This window comes from Ornithorhynchus anatinus, chromosome 13 (genome assembly GCF_004115215.2).
Source record: "Ornithorhynchus anatinus isolate Pmale09 chromosome 13, mOrnAna1.pri.v4, whole genome shotgun sequence".
Taxonomy (NCBI): domain Eukaryota; kingdom Metazoa; phylum Chordata; class Mammalia; order Monotremata; family Ornithorhynchidae; genus Ornithorhynchus; species Ornithorhynchus anatinus.
Genome location: NC_041740.1, coordinates 37,235,579 through 37,262,795, shown reverse-complemented (window position 1 = coordinate 37,262,795; position 27,217 = coordinate 37,235,579). Strand labels below are relative to the sequence as shown.

The window sequence follows — 27,217 nt, the reverse complement described above, 5'->3', positions numbered from 1 at the left end:
CAGACATGGCAGAACGGTGAGGGCCAGGAAGCGGGTGAGGAGGGTGGGACCAGAAGAATACCTTGAATACCTTGCTTTCAGTATAACGCTTTTATTTTTCCAAAGCACTTTCACATTAATTATCTCATTTTATCCTCACAACATCCCTAGGGGGTAGGGAGAGGCCGGGATCATTATCCCCATTTTAGAGATGAGGCAACCGAGGCGCAGAGAAGTTAAGCGACTTGCCTAAGGTCACACAGCTGGGCCTAGAACCCAGGTGTCCTGGCTCCTGGCCCCTCTACACCCTACTGCCGCCTCGGACGGCTGCTCAGAAGCTCCAAACCAGGAACAAGCACCGGGGCAGACGAGAAGTCCCTTCCCCTTTCCCAAACTTGCCGCTAATCTCTTTCTCTCCTTCCAAGGGAGGACCTGCTACTTGGGTTCTAATCCCGGCTCCGCCACTTGTCTGCTGTGTGACCTTAGGCAAGTCACTTAACTTCTCTGGGCCTCAGTTACCTCATCTGTACAATGGGGATTAAGACTGTGCGCCCCATGTGGGACAGGGACTGGGTCCAACCTGATGATCTTGTATCTGTTCCAGTGCTTAGAACAGCGCTTGACACGTAGTTAGTGCTTCACTTAGAAGCAGCGTGAGTCAGTGAAAAGAGCACGGGCTTGGGAATCAAAGGTCACGGGTTCTAATCTCAGCTCCCGCCACTTGACAGCTGTGTGACTTTGGTCAAGTCACTTAACTTCTCTGGGCCTCTGTTACCTCATCTGTAAAATGGGGATTATGACTGTGAGCCCCATGTGGGACAACCTGATCACTTTGTATCTCCCCCAGTGCTTAGAACAGTGTTTCGCACGTCGTAAGCGCTTAACAAATGTCATTGCTATTTTTATTATTATTAACAAATACCATCATCATCATCATCATTATTATTTGAACTGAGGGAGTACTTTGTGCCGTTTCAGATGAAAATAGCCCAGTTCATCTGGCCTCTCCAGATCCAATCAGTGCCCCGGAAAGGGTAGTGGGAAGAGAAGCAGCATGGCTCAGTGGAAAGAGCCCGGGCTTGGGAGTCAGAGGTCATGGGTTCAAATCCCGTCTCTGCCACTTGTCAGCTGGGTGACTGTGGGCAAGTCACTTAACTTCTCTTGCCTCAGTTCCCTCATCTCTAAAATGGGGATTAAGACCGTGAGCCTCACGTGGGATAACCTGATTACCCTGTATCTCCCCCAGCGCTTAGAACAGTGCTCTGCACATAGTAAGCGCTTAACAAATACCAACATTATTATCACTCTTATTGTTAGAAAGGGTCTTTACGGGCACGTACTAAGGGCAACATGCTGTATTAAACGCTTGAGGAAGTTCAACAGAAGGAAAACACCCGTTCCCTAGCCATAGTGACTTTCCACTTGATTGGGAGAGTTGCCCTCTCCCTGCAGAGGAGAGGGGCTCCTCGGACTCCCCTCAGACGCCTCTAGGACTCCCGGAACTCCCAGCTGGTTGCGAATCCTATTATCCGCAGGACCCCGATGCGTTCGATTAGTCCAGGTCCCCGCCTACTGACAGCAGATTTGCCAAATTCTTCAGGATGCCCCGTTTCTGTCTTTGTGAAAACATAATAATGTTGGTATTTGTTTAGCGCTTACTATGTGCAGATCACTGCTCTAAGCGCTGGGGTAGACACAGGGGAATCAGGTTGTCCCACGTGGGGCTCACAGTCTTCATCCCCATTTTACAGATGAGGTAATCGAGGCACAGAGAAGTTAAGTGACTTGCCCAGAGTCACACAGGTGGCAAGTGGCAGGGCTGGGATTCTAACCCACGACCTCTGACTCCAAAGCCCGTGCTCTTTCCACTGAGCCGCGCTGCTTCTCTAAAACACCCACGGAGGGCTTAGAGGGGCTGAGCCAAAGCCTCACCCTCCCCTAGGATTCACGAGGGCTTGTAGAGCTGGGGAGACTTTGCACCCTTGGATTCACCCCTCCCTCAGCCCCACAGCTCCTTTGTACATATCCGTATTTTATTTATTTATATTAATGTCTGTGTCTCCCCCTCTAGACTGTAGGCTTGTTAAATAATTACAAATAAGTAAATACTAACAATAATAATAATCATGATGACACCTGTTAAGCATTATGTGCCAAGCACTGTTCTAAGCACCGGAGCAGATACAAGTGAATGGGGTTGGACACAATCCCTGTCCCTCACACTCGGTTATCCCCATTTTACAGGTGAGGTAACTGAGGCCCGGAGAAGTTAAGTGACTTGCTCACAGTCACACAGCTGACAAGGGGCAGAGCTGGGATTCGAACCCGTGACCGCTGACTCCCGAGCCCGTGCTCTTTCCACTGAGCCACCATCAATACCGCGGACCGCCTTTGGCTCCTGCTCCGCTGCTCACCTCCAGACTAGAAATTCACCGTGGGCAGTTTTTGTTTTATTCTGTTTTGCTTTGCCGTCTGTCTCCCCTGATTAGACTGTGAGCCCGTCACTGGGCAGGGATGGTCTCTATCTCGGATAGGACTGAGAAGCAGCGCGGCTCGGTGGAAAGAGCCCGGGCTTGGGAGTCAGAGGTCATGGGTTCGCATCCCGCCTCCGCCACCTGTCAGCTGCGTGACTGTGGGCAAGTCACGTCACTTTTCTGTGCCTCAGTTACTACATCTGTAAAATGGGGATTAACTGTGAGCACAGGTGGGACAACCTGATGACCCTGTATCTCCCCCAGTGCTTAGAACAGTGCTCTGCACATAGTAAGCACTTCACAAATACCAGCATTATTATTATTATCATCTGTTGCCAAATTGTCCATTCCAAGCGCTTAGTACAGTGCTCTGCACATGTAAGCGCACGATAAATACTATTGAATGCACTTAACAAATACCAGCATTATTATTATCATCTGTTGCCTAATTGTCCATTCCAAGCGCTTAGTACAGTGCTCTGCACATAGTAAGTGCTCAATAAATACTATTGAATGAACTTAACAAACACCAGCATTATTATTATTATCATCTGTTGCCGAATTGTCCATTCCAAGCGCTTAGTAATAATAATAATAATAATAATAATGTTGGTATTTGTTAAGCGCTTACTATGTGCAGAGCACTGTTCTAAGCGCTGGGATAGATACAGGGTCATCAGGTTGCCCCACGTGAGGCTCACAGTTAATCCCCATTTTACAGATGAGGTAACTGAGGCCCAGAGAAGTTAAGTGACTTTCCCACAGTCACACAGCTGACAGTGGCAGAGCTGGGATACAGTGCTCTGCACATAGTAAGCGCTCAATACATACTATTGAATGCACTTAAATACCAGCATTATTATTATCATCTGTTGCAGAATCATCCATTCCAAGAGCTTAGTACAGTGCTCTGCACATAGTAAACGCCCAATAAACACTACGGAATGCACTTAACAAATACCAGCATTATCATTATTATCATCTGTTGCAGAATTGTCCATTCCAAGCGCTTAGTACACTGGTCTGCACATAGTAAGCGCTCAATAAACACTATTGAATGCACTTAACAAATACCAGCATTATCATTATTATCATCTGTTGCAGAATTGTCCATTCCAAGCGCTTAGTACACTGGTCTGCACATAGTAAACGCTCAATAAACACTATTGAATGCACTTAACAAATACCAGCATTATTATCATTATCATCGGTTGCCGAATTGTCCATTCCAAGCACTTAGTACAGTGCTCTGCACATAGTAAGCGCTCAATAAACACTATTGAATGCACTTAACAAATACCAGCATTATCATTATTATCATCTGTTGCCGAATTGTCCATTCCAAGCGCTTAGTACACTGGTCTGCACATAGTAAGCGCTCAATTAACACTATTGAATGCACTTAACAAATACCAGCATTATCATTATCTGTTGCCGAATTGTCCATTCCAAGCGCTTAGTACAGTGCTCTGCACATAGTAAACGCTCAATAAACACTATTGAATGCACTTAACAAATACCAGCATTATCATGTGCTGCAGAATTGTCCATTCCAAGCGCTTAGTACACTGGTCTGCACATAGTAAGCGCTCAATAAACACTATTGAATGCACTTAAATACCAGCATTATTATCATTATCATCGGTTGCCGAATTGTCCATTCCAAGCGCTTAGTACAGTGCTCTGCACATAGTAAGCGCTCAATAAACACTATTGAACGCACTTAACAAATACCAGCATTATTATTATCATCTGTTGCAGAATTGTCCATTCCAAGCGCTTAGCACAGTGCTCTGCACATAGTAAGCCCTCAGTAAATGCTACTGAATGAACGAACCAACCAAATCTGTTGCGTTAGTATTAGAGCCTTAGTCTTTTCCCTCAAAAACCAGAGAAGGAAAAGGGCAGAGGCTGAGGGAGGCAGGGCCGAGCCCCCCCCCCCGACAACTACAAGTCCCAGAATCCTCTCCCCGCCCTGGCCAGCGGCCCCGGGCCGAGATGCACGCCGGGTATTGTAGTTTCCCTTCTCCCGTCGCCTCGGAGCGCGCTCTCGGACCCGAGGGCCGGAGCGCCTACAATTCCCCGAAGCCTTTGCTCCGCTCTCGCGAGAACTCGCCCGACTTCGCTAGGCCGGGCCGGAGAGGGGCGGGTCCGGGGCCGTCGGAAGAAGCCGAGGCCCGGACCCGCCATCGCTGTGCAGGTGGAGAATAATAATCTCGGTGTTGGTTAAGCGCTTACTATGTGCAGAGCACCGTTCTAAGCGCGCTGGGGCATACAGGGAAATCAGGTTGTTCATTCAATAGGATTTATTGAGCGCTTACTATGTGCAGAGCACTGGACTAAGCGCTTGGAATGAACAAGTCGGCAACAGATAGAGACGGTCCCTGCCCTTTGACGGGCTTACGGTCTAATCGGGGGAGACGGACAGACGAGAACGATGGCAATAAATAGAGTCGAGGGGAAGAACATCTCGTAAAAACAATGGCGACTAAATAGAATCAAGGCGATGTACATTTCATTAACAGAATAAATAGGGTAATGAAAATATATACAGTTGTTCCACGTGAGGCTCACAGTCTCAGTCCCCATTTTACAGATGAGGGAGCTGAGGCCCAGAGAAGTGAAGTGACTTGCCCACAGTCACACAGCTGGCAAGTGGTATAATAATGAGGTTGGTATTTGTTAAGCGCTTACTATGTGAAGAGCACTGTTCTAAGCGCGCTGGGGTATGCGGGGAAATCAGGTTGTCCCCCGTGAGGCTCACAGTCTCAGTCCCCATTTTACAGATGAGGGAGCTGAGGCCCAGAGAAGTGAAGTGACTTGCCCACAGTCACACAGCTGACAAGTGAAGCCCCCGGCCGAAGAAGAAGCACCGCCTCCACCTGCCCAGACAAGCCCCCACATCACGGCGTAGCTGTCAGGGCTTTTCCTTCCCTCCAGGGTCCCCTGACCCCCCCCCCCCCCCCCCCCCCCCCCAAAGGACCAGGACCGAGGCCAACCTCTTAAGTGGTCTGAAACCACCCAGTGGAAATAATCATAATAATGAGGACATTTGTTAAGCCCTTGCTATGTGCTCAGCGCTGGGTTAATAATGTGGGTATTTGTTAAGCGCTTACTATGTGCAGAGCACTGTTCTAAGCGCGGGGGAGAGAAGCAGCGCGGCTTAGTGGAAAGAGCACGGGCTTGGGAGTCAGAGGTCATGGGTTCGAATCCCGGCCCTGCCACTTGTCAGCTGTGCGACTGTGGGCAAGTCACTTCACTTCTCTGGGCCTCGGTTACCTCATCTGTAAAATGGGGATGAACTGCGAGCCTCACGCGGGACAACCTGATGACCCCGTATCTACCCCAGTGCTTAGAACAGTGCTCCGCACATAGTAAGCGCTTAACAAATGCCAACATAACAGGGTAATCAGGTCATCCCACATGAGGCTCACAGTCAATCGCCATTTTACAGATGAGGTAACTGAGGCACAGAGAAGTGACTTGCCCACAGTCACACGGCTGACGAGTGGCAGAGCCGGGAGTCGAACCCCTGACCTCTGACTCCCAAGCCCGGGCTCTTTCCACTGAGCCAGTCAGATACAAGGTCATCAGGTTGTCCCACCTGGGGCTCACAGTCTTCACCCCCATTTTACAGACGAGGGCACTGAGGCCCAGGGAAGCGACCCGCCCAAGGTCACACAGCTGGCACGTGGCGGGGCTGGGATTAGAACCCGCGACCTCCGACCCCCAAGCCGGGGCTCCGGCCACCGAGCCACGCTGCTTCTCCGAGCGGGGCACAGGCCTGGGAGTCGGGAGACTTGGGTCCCAATCCCGGCCCCTCCGCTAGCCTCTTGCGTGACCTTGGGCAAGTCATCTGCGGCTTGTCGGAAAGAACAGGGGCTCGGGACTCAGAGGACGTGGGTTCCCAACCCGCCTCCGCCACTGGGCGCTGTATGACCTCGGAGCAGCCGCCTAATTTCTCTGCGCCTCAGTTACCTCATCTGTAAAACGGGGATTAAGTCTGAGCCCTACGTGGGACAACCTCATTACCTTCTATCTACCCCAGTGCTTAGATCAGCGCTAGTAAGCGTTTAACAGATGCCATCATTATTATTATTCCTCTGTGCCTCAGTTTCCTCATCTATAAAATGGGGGCAAAATGCCTGCTCTCCCCCCGCTCAGTGAGCCCTACGTGGGACAGGGACAGTGTCCGATTTGACCGTACCGTATCTACCGCAGTGCTTAACGTGGTGATTGGCACATCATAAGCTCTCGACAAATACTACTGTTATTATTACTCTTATCGTTATCAAAGCAGGAAGCTGCACCTGGGAACCGGCCATGCGGAGCGACTCATCGACATCCTTAGCCGGATCGAGGTGGGCGGCGGGTCCCCTCCGGAGCAGCGAACCCTTACCCACCGGCCCCCCGACCCCCCTGGCGGTATTCCTGCTGGAAGAGGCCTCTGACCAGCTCGTGGTGCATTTGGACTTCAGGGCGGCCCTGGAGACGTGTGAGCGGGGCTGCGAGACCCTGGCCTCCGATCCCAAGGACGAGTGCAGGGACAGGTATGCGAGGGACTCGGCGGGGGGCCGTGTAGGCGAACTCGGCGCTTACCACGTGGGGTGTATCCCTCTCTGACGGGGACTCGAGCTATCATCAGTAATTCCTTGTGGCCGTCTTACCTCCATTTCACAGATGAGGAGAGTGAGATCCTGCGAAGGGACGCCGTAAAGGTCCCACGGTTAGCTGTGGCAGAGTTGGGATGCGAAGCTGCTGACCGAGTCTCGGTCCTTCCTGCTTTGCTGCTCTCCCAGAAAGGACAGGGAAAGGACCTGACCAATTTTGGGGTGGGCGGGAGGAAGAGAGAGAGAGAGAGTGGGTGTGTGTAGGGTGGTGATAGGGTATTTTAGAGGAAGTGGGGTGCGTCTGTTTGTGAAGACATTGAGCCTTGACAATCAGCACCCACACACGGGTCTCCGCTGGGTGCTGCCGCTCCGGGTCCCTTGGACATCTGCCCTCCTTGGAGAGGGAAGAGAAAAGGAAGCAGAAATCAAGGCTCTAGTTGTGCCCACCCTCCATGTCCGTGAGCCGGCCCAAGCCGGCCCTTTCTCTTGGCTGCAACAAGAAACTCTAGAGATTCGCAAAGCTGGGTCCAGCAGGCCGGCTAGCTGGGGTCAACAGAGGACCAGTCCCGAGGCTACCGGAAGCAGGGAAGCCGGGAGGAGACCGTGCCCCCCCCCCCCCCCCCCGTTCAACTGTAGGGCGCCTAGCCCGGGGGGGCTTTCGTAAACGAGGGCATCGCAGATGGTAGCGTCGGGCCTGCTGCGGCGCTAAGGGAAAGAGGCGGCACCTTGCCGGAAGGGACGAGGTCCGGTGGGGGATGGGGATGGGACGGGGAGGTCAAACCGAGGCCATCGGTGTGTCCGGCAGCTCTGCGGAGGTGAAGTGCTCCCTGTGCGTCGTGGGGATCCAGGCCCTAGCGGAGATGGACCGGTGGCGGGAAGTGCTGCCGTGGGTCCTCCGGTACTACCCGGGCCCGGAGAGCCTGCCTCCTCAACTCCTGGAGCTGTGGTGAGTGAGTGTCCGCGGCGCCTCCGTCACCGCGGTCGCCAACGACGGGGGGGATGCCGCTCCCGCCGACGCCGGCCCCAGTTCCCCGTTACCGAATGGCCGGGAACTCGGGGGCCCCGGTGAGGAACGGGAGTGGGAGGGTGCAGGTTGCTGCCGCTGCTCCTGTGAGCCCCGCCCAATTTGTTGATTGGTTAAGGTCACTAGGAGAAACGGAAGTGAGGAGCCACCGCAGGTGCAGACCTGGCCAGGCCCAGGGACCTGCCCGCTTCCAGCCCACCGGAGGTTGGGAGGGACTGATGAGCCGACGACCGGCCGGGGCTGGAATAGCGGGGGAGCAGCCCGGGATTAGGCCGGGTCCCGCAGACGTACCTTAAACAGAGGGACCACGTGGGGGGCGGGGCAGAGGGAGGTACCGGGAAGGTGCGAATGCCGGCGCCTCTTTGCGGTGTGGGCAGCATCCTCCTGTACAGCCGAGTGCGGGAGCCCCAGGTGATGCTGGAGGTGGCGGGCGACTGGCTGAGAGAGCCGGCCAACCGGGACCTGCGGGAGTACGGGGCTTTGGCGGAGCTTCACCTGCTGCGGGTCCTGTTGCCGCTGGGCCGCTGGGCGGAGGCGCGGGAGCTGGCCCGGGGCTGCGCGGGACTCAGCGAGGAGCAGCGGCTGGGAGCCCTGGAGGCCGTCGACCGGGCAAGGCAGCGGGAAGGGCAGCCCGGCCCCGAGGAGGTCACTCGGCCAACCCCGGAGCAGCGGTGCTCCCCGGCCACGGAGAACCGGGCAGGTAGGACATCTCTGCCTGCCCCCGTCCACTCCCCTCCGCGCCCCCCCCCCCCCCCGCCAGGAACTCCTGGCCTTACCCCAGCCTGTTTTGGGTGAGAGCTTTGGTCCTCCTCCCCGCCCTCACCAATCGAGCACTGCACACGGGCCTGTGGGTGCATCGGTTCGACTAATAATAACAACTGTGATATTTGGCACTTACCCTGCGCCAAGACAGTCCCAGCCCCTGCCCTCACATGGGGCTCACGGTCTGCGGGAGGGAGAACGGGCATTTCTCCCCATTTTACAGAGACATCCGGTGACTTGCCCACGGTCACAGAGCAGGCAAGTGGTGGAACCGGAATTAGAACCCAGATCCCCTACCCAGACTCTCCTGTTGCCTCTACTCAGAATAACCGGTGTGGCTTGGTGAGGGATCTTCCCTTGGGCCGTCTCTGTTGGGCAGGGTCTCCCATCCCCCCGGCCCGGGGACAAGGAGGGCAGTTGCCGCTGTGGGTGGGGGGTGATCTATTTGCCAGGTAGATGTTGAGGCCCGGCCCAGGACTTGGGGGTGACTGAGTTTGTGCTCTCCACACTGGCTGAGAGAACTGTGGGAACCTGTAGTGGAAGCATAGTAAACCACATCTCCAGCCTCAGTGGGAACTGTAAAGCGTGCTAGCTCAGATGGGGGTTTGTGGGGGCAGGGGCAGGAGAAGGTGGGACGGAAGAGCTCAGCTGGACCTGGGAACAGCGATCGTGGAGAGGGTGGGCTCCCTTGCACCACCCCGTCCTTACAGACCGGCTTGGGGAGGCCCCGGGACAGATGGGAAAGGGGAGGATGAGAGCCCCCGGCACGGCTCGGACCGGTGCGGCCGGGGCCCACGAGGCCTCCGCGCCGTACCCGCAGCTAGTCTCCCTTGGACGTTTTGGATGCGGAAGTCCCCAGCGCGCCTCTCTGCTCTCCCCCATCCAGGCTCCGTCCCCCACAAGGTCTTGGCCCTGCTGACGTGGCTGCGACGGGTGCTGGAGTCGGGGGCGGGTCACCTCCTGGCCCTTCCTTTCAAGAAGGCCCTGCTGGCTGCTTTGGTCCTGGGCCTCTTGGTGCTCAGGTTTGACCCAGGTAAGTGGGGTGGGGCGGGGTGGGAGCGATCACGGGGTGAGGTCGGGAGCCAGTTGGCTACGGGCTGTGGGAATGGGGCTAGTCCCAGGTTCTTGGAGAGGACCGGCGAGGGACCAGCCCGTTTCCCATCCCCCGAACACCCGGGCCAAGGGTCTGCATCCTGGGTCCAGGACTGAGAACCAGACACTCCCCTGATCCCCCCAGACGTACCTGCCCCTTCTCATTTTATCGGTCTCCATTGCAAATCTGCCCGTATGCCATAGATCACAAACCATTTAGATCATTTAGAACTTCAGAAGTCCCTGCGGCTTTCTTCCCCATGGGTCCTCCCCGTCCTTTTCCAGCGCTTGATATTCTCAGTCACACTTTCACTCTCCTCCGGATGATGGCGCTTAGTACAGTGCTCTGCACATAGTAAGCGCTCAATGAATACTATTGAACGAATGAACGAAATGCCGATAAGCCCTGATTCCTCCCCGGCTTTTCCTGAGAGCCAGCCCCTCTCCTAGTCACGGACATAATTCCCTCCACCCCGGCCCCTCTGCTTCCTCCTCTCCTTCGGCACCTTCTCCCTCAGGCCACGCCAGTTCCCTAATCTCGAGGGTTCCCTCCCTTCCTTGGAGAGGGAGAAAGCGGGGTCTCCGGCCCCCGTCCCGGTGGGTTTGTACCTCACCCCAGCCCCAGTCTGAGAGGCCTGACGGGGGAACCGGGGCTTGCTGGAGAGGTGGGAGGGGACCCGAGGTGGAGATGAGGAGAGAGGTTCAAGGTTTGGGTGGGGAGGGCGAAAGGGAAGTGGGGTGGGGTGGGAGGTTGGGGGAGAAAGACCTGCAGAAGCAGCGTTCACAGAAGTGTCACGTCGTGTCTTGCAGGCAGCTCTTCGACGCTGCCTCTCCTGCGCGGGCTGGCCCGGCTCTTCCGCTGGCTCCGAGGAGCCGTGCTCTCCCCCCTCTACCGGCCCCCGATCCGGGACTGAGCAGAAGATCCTGTCCCGGCGCCTCCCGCCTCTGTTCGCCTCTTGAGCAGTTTCACTCACCCACCCCAGCGTTTCCCCCCATCCCGTGATTGGGGAAAAGGGGCTGGAAATGGGGACCCCCCCAGGGCTCCTGGAAGGTGACACCCCTCCACCCCCCGAGCCATGCTGTGAAGGAACAGAATTGACTGTGGGGAAGGTGGGCCTGAACCAACCTTCACTGCTGCCCCTCTCTGGGATAGGGTGGGGCAGGATTTAAGGGTCCTCCCCAGGGAGGGTCCCCTGAAAGGGTTTCGACATTTGGAATCACACCTCTTCTGCGACACGTTTGCCCATGCACACACCCATGCACGTGTAACATATACACGTGTGCGGGCACGCTCACACAATGAGGTATTCTGTTGTCCTTAGCAACCACTGCGGAAGGTAGCTCTCCGGGGAGGATCTTGAAGGGGGATGGAAGCTTCCAAATCACGATAGGGAGGACCAGGAGAAGGGGAGCAGGAAGGTCTCGCAGGTCGGGCGATGGCCACCACCAAAGGTCCACCCTCCTCGATCGAGCACAGTCCTCGCCCTCGAAAGGGGTTTTCCCTGGCCCAACAGGATGACGGTGGGGGTGCCGCCCTGCTGCCCGGACCTCCTTGGCGTGGGGAGGTGCCGACCTAGCACCGGGCCCCTCGCTCACGCTCTCGGGGCAAGACCCTGCCCCACCTTCCCCCTCTACTGAAAGCAAATGAGTCTTCAGCTTCCTTATCTCTCGGGGTAAAGTGACTCTGTCTGATGCACCTTGGCCCGCAGCTCAGTTTTCCACTGGACTGGGCGGGGAGGGGCTGGCCTGGCTCTGTTACTCTGACTGTCGGGGGCCCCACTTCTGCCTTGCTGTGTCCTTGAATGGCCGTCTGGGTGATTTCGAGGGCCCCAGCTGAGACGAGGACACCTCTGGCCCCGATCTACTGTAACCCCCCCTCCCCAATTTGCGCCCCCCGAGCTCCGTCCCCATTTTGAAGACGCGAACTGGCATTTGGTTTGGGGGTCCGTTTTCACTCGGGCTGCCTGAGAAGCGGGCCGACGCCGAGGTCTGGGGGGCTGGAGACAGAGTCTGGGGTGCTGATCGGAGCCGGAGGAGAGGGAGAACACATGCCGGAAATAAAACTTTGGCTGAAAGGAGGCGTTCTGATCTTCTGTGGCGATCCCACCCCCGCTTTACAGTTTCCCTCGTGTTCGGCAAGAGGGAGAAACCCTGAGGAACCGGACCCTGGAGGAGGGAGCTGAACTGGGATTGCAGGGTCTCCCCGGTGCACACGCGAGTTGAGGGTTGGGGCGACGACGCTTCGCGGGCCAGGGCTCTGTGGCTCCGAGCCCCGCGGGCTACGACCCAGCCCAAATGGGCCGGAGGAGCAGATCCGGCTGACAGCATCCCTCTTGGCCGCTGGGAGGGGAGAGGGGGATCGAACCCCTTTTCACAGGCCATAAAACTTGCGAGCATAAATGCGATTCTGTTTTCAGCAGGAGCCGTTGGTAACCACCACCGGCATCGCCTCTATCTTTTAGCAGTGCTCGGAGCTGGACTGATTACAGGACTCCGAACCCACTCTGTTTTGTGGTTTCAGTTCTGGCCTAGCCTGAGTTTCCGTACATATAACCGGCCTTGGTGTTGGAGGATAACATGCTGACGGAGACCTGGCAGCCAGGGCCGAGATTCTAACACGCTTGTGCCCATGATGACTTAACTACGCAAGTTATTAGGCGCTTACCGCGAATGTGTTAAACGCTGAGGTAAAAGCGAGATTACTAGATTGAACAGCCCCTTCTTGGGGCTCGCTAGTTTATACTCCATTTTGGAGATGAGGAAACAGGCCCGGAGGGGTTAGGTGAGTTGCCCGAGGTCTCACAGCGGGCCAGTGGCAGAGCTGGAACCGGAATTCCGGCTCCTAGCCCCTCGTGCCAGGGAAAGGGTCGTCTCCCTCGGTCATGCCTCTCGGGCACCGGGGCTCCTCCGCTGGGCCGTGCCGTCGCTGGATACTGCTCTCTTCTAATCCATCCGTCACCACCAACGCATCAAGAAATCAAACTGGCGTCCTGCTGGTCATGGGATAGAACTTTCCCCTCCCCTCAACCTGAAACTCCTATGAAATTTGAGGTGGTCCTAGGTGGCTTCCTCCCTTGTTGGCACTTTGGGAGGGGCACCCTCCCCATCTCCTTCCCCCCCACTCAGATTGGGGGCCAGAGACCACCTCTAATTCTCACCTGTGTATTTTTCCAGTGTTTTGTCTACGGTAGGTGCTTAATAAATATTACCACTGCAACTCTACTCCGTTAACTCCCTTCACCGTGTCCACTGTAAATAGCAATTAATCAATAGCGGCCTGGCGGAAAGAGCACGGATCAGGAGTCAAGAGACCCGGGTCCTAACTGGGCCCACAGTGTCACCTTGGGTAAATCACTTATCTGTGCCTCAATTTCCCCATTTGTAAAAGGGGCATTAAAATATCGGCTTTCCACCCCCTTGATCGTGAGCCCTCTGTGGGACGGGAACCGTGTCCAATCTGATTAGCTCGTATCTCCCCCAACACTTAGTACGATACCCGGAACACAGTAAACCCTTAATAAATACCCTAAGCACTGGGGAAGTGACAAGATAACCAGGTCAGACGCAGTCCCTGCTCCACATGGGGCTCACGGTCAAAGTAGGAGGGAATAGGATTTAATTCCCATTTTACAGATGAGGAAACTGAGCCACCGAGCTATTATGATTTGCCCAAGGTCACCCAGGAGGCAGAGCCGGGATTAGGACCCAAGTCCTCTGACTCCCAAGTCTTCCCTCTTTCCACTAGCCCATTTTGCTTTCTGGTCAAAGAACCCCCTAGGGTGTTCCGGTAGGTGGGCAGAGCCAGTGGAAATCGTGAAAACAAACTGGGTAATACAGATGGCGAAGACCAAGACGGATTCCAAGGCAACTTTCAACTGGACGGAGGGGCTACAGGTCAGGGTCAGCACCCTGCCAGCGTGACTTTGGCGGTAAACGGGCCCTACATGGAAAACACCTCGTGATGCATCCCAGCCTGCCTACTTCCTCAATGCAGTCTCTGACAAGAACACAAGTGGCCATCTACCGACGCTATAACCATTTCCTCGCACTGGTTCGAGGTCCCGACGTCCCCGGGACCGGGGCAGGTAGGGTTTAAAATGCTTGGCCGGCGGTGTGACCTCAGACAAGTCCCATTATTATTAATGATAAACAACAACAATAATAGTATTTGATCGGGGCTTGCTATGTGCCAAGCACTATACTAAGCACTGGGGTAGGTGCAAGTTAATTAGGTTGGACTCAGGCCCTGTGGCTCCTGCCTCACGTGGCTCAGAGGCTAGAAGAGAGGGAGGACAGGTATTTCCCATTCTGTAGATGAGGAAACTAAGGCATAGAGAAGTTAAATGGCTTCCTCCAGGTCACACAAGAGGGAAGTGGCAAGTGAGAAGCAGCAAGGCCTAATGGAGAGAGCACGGGCCTGGGAGTCAGAGGAACTGAGTTCTAATCCTGGCTCCGCCACCTGCCTGCTGTGACCTTGGGCAAGTCACTTCACTGCTCTGTGCCTCAGTTACCCCATCTGTAAAATGGGGATCAAATCCTACTCCCTCCAAATTAAGTCTGTGAGCCCCATGTGGGACAGGGATTGGGTCCAACCTAATAAACCTGGATCTTTCCCAGCGCTTAGAACAGTGCTCGACACATACTGAGCGCTTAACGAATACCATAAAAAAAAAATGTGGCAGAGCCAGGATTAGAAGTCCTGTCCACTTACTCCTTGGCCCATGCTCTTTCCACTAAGCCACTCGATTCCTCCGTTTCTCACTTCTGACTTGGAGAGAGGGTGTCTGCTGCCAGAGGAGCCATTCTAGGTAGGGCAGGGGCTAACTAGAGCCCACCGAACCAGTTCACCCTTAGGGAAGGGCAACCTGAGTTTCGTCTTTTCTGGGGAACTGGCGGTTAACATTCTCTGGTGAGTAAAACATTTCTTTCTTAAACGATGACTGGGCCAGAGTGAAACAGAAATAGAAAATGTCCCATTTGCTTCCAGGTCATTAGAATGAGGCTCTCTCTATATATAGTTGTCCTTCACGTTTGAAGACGTGATCGGCTGAGAAGTGAGTGCCCGTTGAAACGCCAAGGCCTCTTACTGCATAAAGGAACCTACGTACGTACAGTTTTATGTCCCTTTCATTCCTCTGTTCGCTGTGGCTCAAGTACAAATTAGAAAAATACAGTAACTAGTCAGTGAACATGTCAAGCAAATCTGCCGTGGTCTCCCAAGTCCTTATACCGCGCTCCGCACACAGTAAGTGCTCAGTAAATCACTGTGGTATTCGTTAAGCGCTTACTATGTGTCAAGCGCTGTACTAAGTGCTGGGGTAGATACAAGACAATCAGGTTCTACCTGGGGTTCACAGTCCAAGTAGGAGAAGAAACAGGTACCGAATCCCCATTTTGCAAGATGAGAGAACCGAGGCAAAGAGAAGTGATTCGCCCACCATCACAGAGCCGGTAAGTGGCAGAGCTTGGATTAGAACCCAGGTCCTCTTTCCACTAGGCCATGCTGCTTCAATCAATAAATATCAGCGATTAAGCAATTGATTAACCCAATTGTCTTCCCTCGTCCTTCTCAGGGGTTACTCACTGACATAAGTGAGTAGAGGGCCAGGCTGAAGGGCAAAAATGAAAAGTTGTAGCACGATGAGGAGAAAAAGGTGGAGGGCGGGTGATGCTTTCAGGGAGGTGAAGCATGAGGGGGGTCTCCCTCCCGCCCTCCTGGATGCCAGGGTCACAGGTGGCGAGAGGGACGAGTGGCACACGGCAAGCTACTGCATGGCTACGGGAAATCGGTTTCTCAAAGCTGGGTACCGTGGAGGGATTTCCCCCTTTTTCAGTGGCGTTTGTTAAGCACTTACAAGGGACCAAGCACTGCTCCAAGAGCCGAGGAAGATACAACGGAATCAGGTTGGACAGTCCCTTTCTCACATGGGGCTCGCAATCTAAAGTGGAGGGAGGAGGATTCAAACCCCATTTTACAAGTGAGGTAACTGAGGCACAGAGAAGTTAAGTGATTTTACCGACGGTCACACAGTGGACAGGCTTGTGGCTGTTAAGCAGCGTGGCTTAGTGGATAGAGCATGGGTCCGGGAATCAGAAGGACCTGGGTTCTAATTCTAGGTCTGCTGGGTGATCTTGGGGCAAGACACTTAGCTTCTCTGTGCCTCAGTTCCCTCATATGTAAAATGGGGTTAAGACTTTGATCCCCACGCGGGACAGGGGCCCTCTCCGACACGATTAGCTTGTATCTATCCCAACACTTAGTACTGTGCCCGGCACATAGTAAGTGATCAACCAATACCACTAAAAAAAAAGTACCGGAGCTGGGATTAGAACCCAGGTCCTCTGACTCCCATGTCTGTGCTCTTTGCACTATGCCATGACGCTTCTCCCCTCCATCCCCCTGCCCATGCAGTTCTCCCCGCTTGGAACTCCTCTTCCTCCGACCTCCAGATCCACCAGACTACATCGTTCCCCATCTCCGAAGCCTTCCTAAAACCCCACCACCTCCAACAAGCCTTCCCTGATCGATTCCCAACACCCTTTCGATAAATGCCAGATAACCTCCCTTAGCACGTAGACATTCACCCCACTCCTCAATATTCGCGTTTATAAGCGAACATCAGAGAAGCAGCGTGGCTCAGTGGAAAGAGCCCGGGCTTGGGAGTCAGAGGTCAGGGGTTCTAATCCCGGCTCCGCCGCTTGCCAGCTGTGTGACTTTGGCCAGGTCACTTAACTTCTCTGTGCCTCAGTCACCTCCTCTGTCAAATGGGGATTAAAACCGTGAGCCCCAAGTGGGACAACCTGATCACCTTGCATTCCCCCAGCGCTTCGCACGTAGTAAGCGCTTAACAAATACCGCAATTTATTCAAATCCCGGCTCTGCCACTTGTCAGCCGCGTGACTGCGGGCAAGTCACTTAACTTCTCTGTGCCTCAGGTCCCTCGTCTGTAAAACGGGGATTAAGACCGTGAGCCTCACGTGGGACGACTCGATCGCCCCGTATCGCGGCTCGGGGGAAAGAGCCCGGGCTTGGGAGTCGGAGGTCACGGGTTCTAATCCCGACTCTGCTACTTGCCAGCTGCGGGACTTCGGGCGAGTCACCTCACTTCCCGGTGCCTCGGTCACCTCATCCGTCCAACGGGGATGAAAACCGTGAGCCTCACGTGGGAGGTTACCCGGTATTTATCGAAAGGGTGTCGGGAACTCATCGGGGAAGGCTCGTCGCAGGTGGTGGGATTCGATGCGACGTTCTTCCCCTCGACTCTATTTATTGCCACCGTTCTCGTCTGCCCGTCTCCCCCGATGAGACCGTGAGGCCGTCCGAGGGCAGGGACCGTCTCTATCCGTTGCCGACCTGTCCATTCCAAGCGCTTAGCACGGTGCTCCGCGCACGGTAAGCGCTCGATAAATACCAACGAACGAGTGAACGACCCATCGCCTTGGATCCCCCCGGCACTTAGAACGGAGCGGCAGGTCACTTCACTTCTCCGTGCCTCGGTCACCTCATCTGTAAAATGGGGAGGGAGATTCCTCTGTGTCTCCCCCAGCGCTTAGGACGGTGCTCTGCACATAGTAAGCGCTTCACAAATACCAACATCGTTATTATTAGCTCCGCACGTCGTAAGCGCTTCGCAGATACCACCATTATCACGTCCCCCAGATAATAATAACAGTGTTGGTATCTGCGAAGCGCTTACGACGTGCAGAGCACCGTCCTAAGCGCTGGGGGAGAAGCTTACCACATAGCCACATCGTTTATGATTAAAGGGGGGAAAGGGGGGAGCGAGGGCGGGGCCGATTGCTGGCTATTTCTGCCCCGTAGGCGGGGGGAAGGATCGCTCGGCAAATCGCCTGCAACGGCAACCGGGGGCCGAGGAGGGAGGGGAGTTTTGGAGCGGGCGATTGGCGGGGAGGCGCGATTGTGACCCCCCCCCCTCCCCACCCCCCCCCCCCCATCCCCGGGCGGGTCGGGGCCGGCCACTGTGATGTCGAGGGCGGCGTCGGGGCGGCCCAGCCGCCCGGTCCCCTCCGGCCTCACACGCTCACCGCGACCCGGGCAGAGTGGACTCCGGGACCCGGCACGGTCGTCGCCATGGTGAGGGGTGACGGGGACCCGGGGGGGGGGGGGGACGGACGGACGGACGGACGACGGGGACCGGACGGTCCAGGGAGGATGGGGCCGGACTTTGGGGGGCTCAAGTGAGGGCGACGCGACGATGATGATGATAACGGCGGCAGCGGTGAGCTCAGGGTCGTCAGGTTGGCCCGGGCGAGGCTCACGGTCCTCATCCCCATTTTGCAGATGAGGTCACCGAGGCCCGGACTCGCCCACGGTCGGCCGGCTGACGAGGGGCGGCGCCGGGATTCGAACCCTGCCCTTCTACTGAGCCCCTGCTCTTTCGACTGAGCCACGCCGCTTCCCGGTGATGCTAGCCATAGCAGTAATAATGTTGGTATTTGTGCTAAGCGCTCACTCTGTGCGGAGTACTGGTCTCAGCGCCGGGGGAGATACGGGGTCATCAGGTTGTCCCACGGGGGGCTCCCGCTCTTAATCCCCGTTTTGCAGATGAGGTCACTGAGGCCCAGGGAAATGAGGTGACTTGCCCACAGTCACCCGGCCGACGAGGGGCAGAGCCGGGATTCGAACCCGTGGCCTCTGACTCCCAAGCCCGGGCTCTTTCCGCTGAGCCACGCCGGATCCCTTCTGCTGGCCGATCGAGGGACTCCGGGAGGATCTGGGGGGAGGGGGGGGGGGGGTCGGGGCGGGCAGCCCCTCCCCCGACTTTGAGGGGTCTCTGCTTGCCGGAGGGGAGGGGGATCCGACCCCGGCTGGGGAGCCGGGGCGGGGGCTGGGGACGGAGGGCAACACTTTCAACTCTTCCGAAGGCCGATTTGGGTCAATGTTCCCTCCCGAAATGATTGACCCCCCCCCCCCCCCAAAACCCGGCCCTGACCCATCCCGGGGGATCGAGCAGCGCGGCCCGGTGACCAGAGCCCCGGCCTGGGAGTCAGAGGACCCGGGTTCTAATTCCGGGCTCTGCCACTGGGAAGCAGCATAGCCCAGTGGCTGGAGCACGGACCTGGGAGTCGGACGGTCGTGGGTTCTAATCCCCGCTCTGCCACTTGTCTGCTGTCTGACTCTGGGCAAGTCATTTCACTAGTCTGGGCCTCAGGTCCCTCATCAGGATTAGCCCGATTTTCTTGTACCCGACCCGGCGCTTAGTCCAGTGCCTGGCACACGGTAAGCGATTAACAAATGCCGGAATGATTATTATTTGCTGGGTGACCTCAACTTCCCTGGGCCTCAGTTACTTCATCTGTAAAACAGGGATTAAGACACAGTGGGACAGGGACTGTGTCCAATCCGATTAGCTTGTATCCACCCCAGTACTTAGAACAGTGCCTGACACATAGTAAGCGCTTAACAAATATCATCATCATTATTGTTAAGGGGAATGAAATCTAGGTGAAGTTCAAGTTCCAGCCCCCCATGAGACTTTCTCCCCTTCCTTTCGCTCTCCAGGCCAGGCCCTCTCATAGGCAAAGAGGCTGGTTCTCGCCTGCCTGGCACACGCGGCTGGGAGCGGCACAATACATGCCCCTGACCCCCTGACTGAGCTGGGCCGGGGGTCGGTCCCGCCCCCTCCGGCTCCGCCTTGAGTTCTGCCGCGGAAATCTCGGTTCTGGGCCCGTGCCGGAAAGATCCACGTTACCCCCTTGGGGGACGAGACCACCTGCCCCGCCCCATGAAGGCTCACTGGCCTCGTGGAGGCTCGTCCCGCTGCTCTCCGCTCCCCTGCCCGTCCGGCTGGATTGCTGCTGGCCTGACCTGGGGACAGAGTGGGGCCCAGGAGGAAAGGCTGAATTCTGGCCAGAGAGACCCCCATCCTGCAGAGAGGAGTTTTAGATTCTGCATTCAGGCCCCCTCACCTGCGGAGAGTCACCCTCCCTCCCCTCCACTGCCCTGTAGTCTAATCCGCCCGCCAGCCCGGCAGGTGTGGCTATTTCTGCATCGCGTTCTTGGGCATGCTGGTAGGCAATTATTTTTAACTTTTTGACCTGACGGTACCTTTTCACTTTCCAGTCCCTGACCCGGCAGGTTATGGACAGCTGGGGTTGGGGGACCAGGGCACAGAAAAGACACCCTTCCCCCGGGGGAGGTTAATAATCATAACTATAATATTTGTTAGTATTCTAACATTGGAATCCTTGGAGTTGGTCGTAATTGTAGTATTCCGTAAACATCTGCCCCGGGGGGAAAACGGCTTGGCTCGGGTCACAGTCCGGCCCCAGTGTGACATGAGGGAGGGCTGTCGCTGATCGTTGACGTCACTATCAGATTCCCTCAGGCCCAGCTCTTGGTGCTTGAGTCATAATAAATGCTTTTCCTGGATTGGGGGTTAGGGTAGGCTGGGAATGTGGGGCGGAAGAGTCCCCTGATTGGGCCCCCCACCCCTCAGCCTAAATCCCCTTGGGGGCGGAGGGGGAGACTGAATGGCTGCGTGTAGGGGGGCAGTGCAGGCTGGTCCAGCTCTGGACTTGCTTGGCGCTCCGACTCACTCACCTTTCTGTTGTGGGGACGGAGGGCGCTCCCCTCGGGACAGACAAGCATCCTGCCCGCACCCTGTTGGGCCCGAGGCGGGGCTGCCTCCTCTGAGCTCCGTGGGCCTGGTTTAAAATAGAGCAGGGGGGCCTATAGTTAGAAAGCGTAAGCAAGAGGCCTGGGTGAGCAGAGGGGGGGGATTTGAAATATGAGTTTGGAGAAGCCACAGGACTTAAATATCTCCTACAAGATCAGCTTACCTAACCAGGCCCAGCGGCGGGCGGCTCTTGGCTTGTCGGGCTGCGGGGCGGGGGTTGACCTAGTTCTGAGGGACTCATCCGTCCTGTGGGGACTCTAAGCCTCCTGCCCCGCTCCAGCCTGGAGAAGTGATCTGTCCTGCTGGAGGGAAGGGGAGCCACTCTGCCTCAGCTTGGGGCTAGCTGGCCGACAGGGCGCTCGGCCTGACCTGCCGGTCTGAGGAATCCCGGGCAAGATTCCACAAAGTTCCTGCCCTTTGGGAACTTGGAGTCTAATAAGAGGTCCTGGGTTCTGGCAGGAATCCCGGGGCAAAGAGGAGCCCCTTTGAAGGGCTCCGTGACTCAATGGCTGAGCTGTGGCTGCCTCCTGCTTGCAGGGATGCAGATTTGCCTGCTTTGGGCCTGAGTTCTAAGCCTTGCCCCAACGGAGCCTACCTTTCATTTTTCCGGGCTCAGTCGGCTCAATCTGACTCCCGAAAGGAAGAGGGAGAGGAAAGGCTGCGGGCCCCTCGGGGGGGAGGAGATTGAGGCCGGAGGTGGTGATGATTGTAGAACAAATGAACGTTCTACAACTACCAGGCTAATGAGCCCAGAGCCTGGCATTATCACCGTGGCCCCAGTTGCTCTGGGTTTGCCTTAGGGCGTAGGGCTCGACGGATGCTCTCTGTGTCTGCCTACCCAGCGGTCAGGTCTGTAGGAGGCCCCTGGGCTTCAGGCAGCGGGGATGCGGTTGGGGCACGGGCTTGGTGAGGTGCCAGGCTGGGTGGAGGGGGCTCCCGGAAAAAGAGCGCGGGGGCGAGGATGGGGCCACAGGAGGTGGGAGAGATGGTTGGGGGGAGTAGGGGAGTTAGCGGGAGAGAAGCCCAGGCAGGAAGAGCCTGGCTCTGAGAGTTAGACTTGTGGGTGAATTTTCCTCCTTCTCCTCCTTCACTCTCCCTGCTGAAAGGGGATCTGTGAGTCCCGACATTATAAGTTCCTTGAAGGCAGGGGCTTAACTAACTCAACTGTACTTTCTCAAGAGCTTCGCACAAGGCCTCGCACGCAGCGTGGCCTAGTGGATAGAGCACGGGCCTGGGAGTCGGAAGGATCTAATCCCAGCTCCGCCTCTTGTCTGCTGTGACACCTTGGGAAAGTCACTTCACTCCTCTGTGTCTCAGTTCCTTCATCGGTAAAATGGGGAAAAAACCCACTAGCCCTCTGTGGGACAGAGACTATGTTCAAACCGATTATCTTGTATCTACCCGAGTGCTTAGTAAGCGCTTAACAAATACCACAATTATTCTGACGGAGGGATGGCAGTCCCACGATCCCTGCTGCAGGACTGGGCCGTAGCCACAAACAGCCCAACCTGGGTTTGGCAAAGGGAAGGGCGGGTGGCCAGACGAGATAGCGGAAAGCGGGTCCAAACTTTAAAGATACTACACACTTCAGCTAGAACGCCCCAGCTGACTTGGTGGATTGGGCTGTGCTTGGTTGTGAGCAGGTGTAAGAGTGGGGAAAGGGATCAATTTGGGGCAACCAAATCTTCCCCAGCTCAGGGCCAGTAGGACAGTATGGTCTACTGAAAAGAGCCCAGATCTGGGAGCCAGAGGATGTGGGTTCTAATCACAGCTCCTCCATTTGCTTGCTTTGGGCAAGTCACTTAATTTATCAGTGCTTCAGCTTCCTTATTTGCAAAGTGGGGATTCAGTACCTGTTCTCCCTCATACTTAAGTCTGTGAACTCTGTGTGGGAAAGTTTGACCTGGTTACCCTGTATCTAACTCAGGGCTAAATGAAGTGCTCGGCAAAGAAGCAGCATGGTGTGGAGGATAGAGCACGGGCCCGGGAGTCAGAAGGTCACAGATTCTAATCCCAGCTCTGCCTCTTGTCTGTTGGGTGACCCTGGGCCAGTCACTTCACTTCCCTGTCCCTCAGGTACCTCATCTGTAAAATGGAGATTGAGATTGTGAGCCCCACATGGGACAGGGACTGTGTCCAGTCCAATTGGCTTGTATCCACCCCAGTGCTTAGTACAGTGCCTGACACATAATGAGCACTTAAATACCATAATTATAGTAAGTGGTTAACGCTATTATCATCATTATTAGTATCAGGAGCCTCTGATCCCTCTGCCTGTGCTCCCCTCTCAAAGTTATCTGGGGCTTGGCTGTATCATGGGCTGGACGGTGACAGAAGACAATGACCACATACCTGCATTCCTAGTTGCGGGCTTCCGGGGGACCACGGGTGGACAGCGGACCGGTCACCGTCATATACGTCATCTCTGTCCTCACTGCGGGGGAAAGGCAGAGAGTGAGGGGTGGTTGGGTACCAAGTGGGACTGACTCTATCTTGCAAAAACTTCAAGGCAAATCCCTTGATGTTCAAAGATTTCCCTGGCCCATGGACCCAACCGTCTCGGGGTAAATGCTACAGCCCAGATACAAGGACCTGGGGGTCCGGGTGCAGGAAAGCAGAGTCCAGGCCCGGCCGCTGCTGGCCCGAGGCTGTCCGACGGTTGTGCCGCGGGAGTGGCGGGCAGGCACAGGGAAAGAATAGAGGGAAAAGACCTGCCTCCCCTGACCTCTTTCTGCCTTTCCACGCTCCCCATCCCCTGCAGCGCGAATGTATCTCGATCCACGTGGGCCAAGCCGGAGTCCAAATCGGCAATGCCTGCTGGGAGCTCTTCTGCCTGGAGCACGGCGTCCAGGCCGACGGCTCCTTCAACAACCAGGCCGGCAAGATGAATCACGACGACTCCTTCACCACCTTCTTCAGTGAGACCGGCACGGGCAAGAATGTGCCGCGGGCCATCATGGTGGACTTGGAGACCACAGTTGTAGGTGAGAGGCGGGTGGGACCCGGTGACCCGGATAAAACCAGAGGAGGGGTGGAAAGAGCGGGTGTCGCTTCTGCCGACCTCCACCTTTCCTGACTCCGACCCCGGAGGTGAGTCCCAACGTGCCCAAACACAGCCATAAGTGGGAGAGGGAGAGGAAGTAGAGGGAACGAGCTAAAATAATAATAATGATGGTATTTGTTAAGCGCTTACTATGTGCCAAGCACTGCTCTAGGCGCTGGGGTAGACACAAGGTAATCAGGTTGTCCCACGTGGGGCTCACAGACTTAATCCCCATTTTACAGATGAGGTGACTGAGGCACAGAGAAGTGAAGTGACTAGCCCAAGGTCACACGGCTAAGTGGCGGAGCTGAGATTAGAACCTATGACCTCTGATTCCCAAACCCTGCTCTTTCCACTAAGCCACGCTGCTTCTCAAAAGGACCAGGAGGCTTCCGGAGGCAGTCCTTCTATGCCTTCTGAGCTTTCCTGGTGCCTAGTTGGCGGGGCAAGGAGGGCGCACAGATTCCCTGGCACATCCCCAGAGACTGGGGGGTTTTCCACTTGGAAGGAACAAACTTTCCTACCATTTAGCTAACCCCAGGCCATCTTCAGCTCAACTTTGGCCAGAGAAAACCCTCCAAACGATGAAAGGGATGGAACCCCGGTCCCAGGAGGGCAAGGAGATGGAATTGGGGTTCTTTAGCTGGAACCCAATAGCTCCATCCTCTCTCTCTCTGCCCTCGTGGGAAGGCAAAGACCTTGGGAAGGGTGGCGGGAGGGACCCCGCCTCACTGTTCCCTTTCCTTTCAAGATGAAATCCGAGCGGGCACCTACCGCCATCTTTTCCACCCGCAACAGCTGATCACGGGCAAGGAGGACGCGGCCAACAACTACGCCCGTGGCCACTACACCATCGGCAAAGACAACATTGACTTAGTGCTGGACCGCATCCGCAAACTGGTAAGGACCGAGGGCCGGGAGCTGACGAGAGCAGCCAGGTACCCTCCGGATAAGCCGTATGGAGGATTTCTGGGAAACAGGTATGGGGCTGGGAGCTTTTGGTGGATGGTTGGAGATGCCAGCAGCCAGGGGCTTTGGTGGCTTGGGGCTCCCGAGGTCCATCCCTAACACCCCAAAGGAAAAGGCCTCTCGCCCGCCCCCCAGTCTCGTCTCAAAAGCAGTGAGACCCAGAATTTTACGCCTCCCGCGAGGCCTGCAGCCCCAAGTTGACTCCCCTGGTCTTCCTTTGTTCTCCAGACGGATGCCTGTTGTGGGCTGCAAGGCTTCCTGATTTTCCACAGTTTTGGGGGCGGCACCGGCTCCGGCTTCACCTCCCTGCTCATGGAGAGACTCTCCCTGGACTACGGCAAGAAGTCCAAGCTGGAATTCGCCATCTACCCGGCCCCGCAGGTGTCCACGGCCGTGGTGGAGCCCTACAATTCCATCCTGACCACCCACACCACCCTGGAGCACTCGGACTGTGCCTTCATGGTGGATAACGAGGCCATCTACGACATCTGCCGCCGGAACCTGGACATCGAGCGCCCCACCTACACCAACCTGAACCGCCTCATCAGCCAGATCGTCTCATCCATCACCGCCTCTCTGCGCTTCGACGGGGCCCTCAACGTGGACCTGACCGAGTTCCAGACCAACCTGGTGCCCTACCCCCGCATCCATTTCCCGCTGGTCACCTACGCGCCCATCATCTCCTCGGAGAAGGCCTTCCACGAGCAGCTGTCGGTATCCGAGATCACCAACGCCTGTTTTGAGCCCAATAATCAGATGGTCAAGTGCGACCCCCGGCACGGCAAGTACATGGCCTGCTGCATGCTCTACCGGGGCGACGTGGTGCCCAAGGATGTCAACGTGGCCATCGCCGCCATTAAGACCAAGAGGACCATCCAGTTCGTGGACTGGTGCCCAACGGGCTTCAAGGTGAGGAAGGGCAGGCATGAGGAGGAGAAGCCGATGAGGCTGGAGGGAGGGAAAACCCTGCCTTCCGGCCGGCAGCTGCCAGAGCTTTCCAGGTCAGAGAATTGTGGCAACTGAACCATCCTGCTTCTTCCCCTCTTTCATAACACGATTCAAATCTGGCAGGTCCAGGTCCAAGTCTCCCTTCTCGCCACCCCAATTTCGATATCTGGGGCTCTTTCCCCCTCATCATCAGAATATTAAAAAGGAAATCTCCCCTCCTCCCACCCACCCCACCAGCTCCACAGCAGTGACTCAGTCAGCGGATTTGTGTCTCAGGGAGCCAGGCACATTTCAGAAAGCGTTCCATTAGCCTACTGCCAGAGTGGATGGGCATCAGGCTACCTCTGACCAAGGGTCTCTGGGCGACAGAATGTCTAGACCGCTGTCTTGATGGCCCTGGGCTCAGAGGCATGGAGAGATATGGATGGGCTGAAGCCTCAGTCACAAGGGTTCAGAGGGCAAGGGAGCCTGGTCCTAATTGGTTGTGTGGTGGGTATGAGAGAGAGAGAGAATGTGAATGAGTGAGTGACAGGAAATAGTCTGCGAGACACTGCAAGATGGAACCAACTCTCCCCAAACCAGTAGGATTATATAGTAACCAACGAGGCAGGGTGGTCTAGTAGCAAGAGCCTGAGTCTGGGAGGCAGGAGACCTGGTTTCTAGCACCAGTTTGGTCACCGATCGACCACGTGTGTTTTTCAGCAAGTCACTTGACCAAACTGGGCCTCATTTTCCCCACCTATAAAATCGAGATTGTACTGTCCTAACTGCTTAGTACAGTGCTCTGCACATAGTAAGTGCTCAATAAATACTTGCCTCCCAGAGATGTGAATGAAGACAAAATGAGGTAATTGAAGAAAAAGCACTTGGGGCACATAAAATGCTCTACAGATGTAAAGGATTATTTTTCATTAGTAATTTCACAGATATAGGAACTGTTCCTATCTTTAGGGTTCACCTTAGCCCAGCGTGGTTTGGATTCCCTCCCGTGTCCCATCCTTATCCCCATCTCCACTGCCTCTCTTCCTGTCTCACTGCAACCTCCACCACTGACCAATCTTGCACGCTCTATCTCTGCTCCCCCCTTCCCCACTTTTCACCGACTCTCCTTTCCCCTTTCCTCTCCCTAATGTTAAACGTTTTCTCCAGCTTCCGCCTCTCATGTCCATCCTTCTTTCTCTCATCAGCACCTCCCCCCTTGCCCCACTGATGTCATCTTCCCCGCTCCTCAACCCTCTCCCTCCTGCCACCCTCCCTCCACACGCCCCGACCTCACCCCACAAGAAGCGCTTTGTCTTCTAGTCCCGGTGTTTGCTCAGCCTCGGAATGACTCTCCCGTCACCCCTCTTCTCTCATCAGGTGGGCATCAACTACCAGGCCCCTACCGTGGTGCCCGGGGGAGACCTGGCCAAAGTACAACGGGCCGTCTGTATGCTGAGCAACACCACGGCCATAGCTGAGGCCTGGGCCCGGCTGGACCACAAGTTTGACCTGATGTATGCTAAGAGGGCCTTCGTGCACTGGTACGTCGGCGAGGGCATGGAGGAGGGCGAGTTTTCAGAGGCCAGAGAGGACCTGGCGGCTTTGGAGAAAGACTATGAAGAAGTGGGCACTGACTCCTTTGAAGAAGAAAATGAAGGAGAGGAGTTTTAAATACAGGTGTCTTTTAGGTCTTA

General features: G+C 55.8%; 2 protein-coding genes across 3 annotated transcripts; both read left to right on the top strand.

Moving 5' to 3' along the window:
• Positions 1-4,610: 4,610 nt before the first annotated feature.
• PEX26 (peroxisomal biogenesis factor 26) lies at positions 4,611-12,016 on the top strand. Of its 2 annotated transcripts, none has more exons than XM_029078401.2 (6): positions 4,611-4,653; positions 6,754-7,003; positions 7,869-8,009; positions 8,465-8,787; positions 9,736-9,882; positions 10,752-12,016. In XM_029078401.2, the coding sequence occupies exons 2-6, from the start codon at positions 6,777-6,779 to the stop codon at positions 10,853-10,855; spliced, it is 942 nt and encodes a 313-aa protein (XP_028934234.1). In that variant the 5' UTR covers positions 4,611-4,653; positions 6,754-6,776; the 3' UTR covers positions 10,856-12,016. The 2 variants fall into 2 exon arrangements, with proteins under 2 accessions (XP_028934234.1, XP_028934233.1); XM_029078400.2 differs by having other exon boundaries at positions 4,613-4,653; positions 6,751-7,003.
• A 5,904-nt stretch (positions 12,017-17,920) lies between these two features.
• On the top strand, positions 17,921-27,217 carry LOC100075816 (tubulin alpha-8 chain). The gene is made up of 5 exons (XM_007665746.4): positions 17,921-18,036; positions 23,343-23,565; positions 24,376-24,524; positions 24,822-25,502; positions 26,901-27,217. Exons 1-5 carry the CDS (start codon positions 18,034-18,036, stop codon positions 27,192-27,194), a joined length of 1,350 nt encoding a protein of 449 aa, XP_007663936.1. The 5' UTR covers positions 17,921-18,033; the 3' UTR covers positions 27,195-27,217.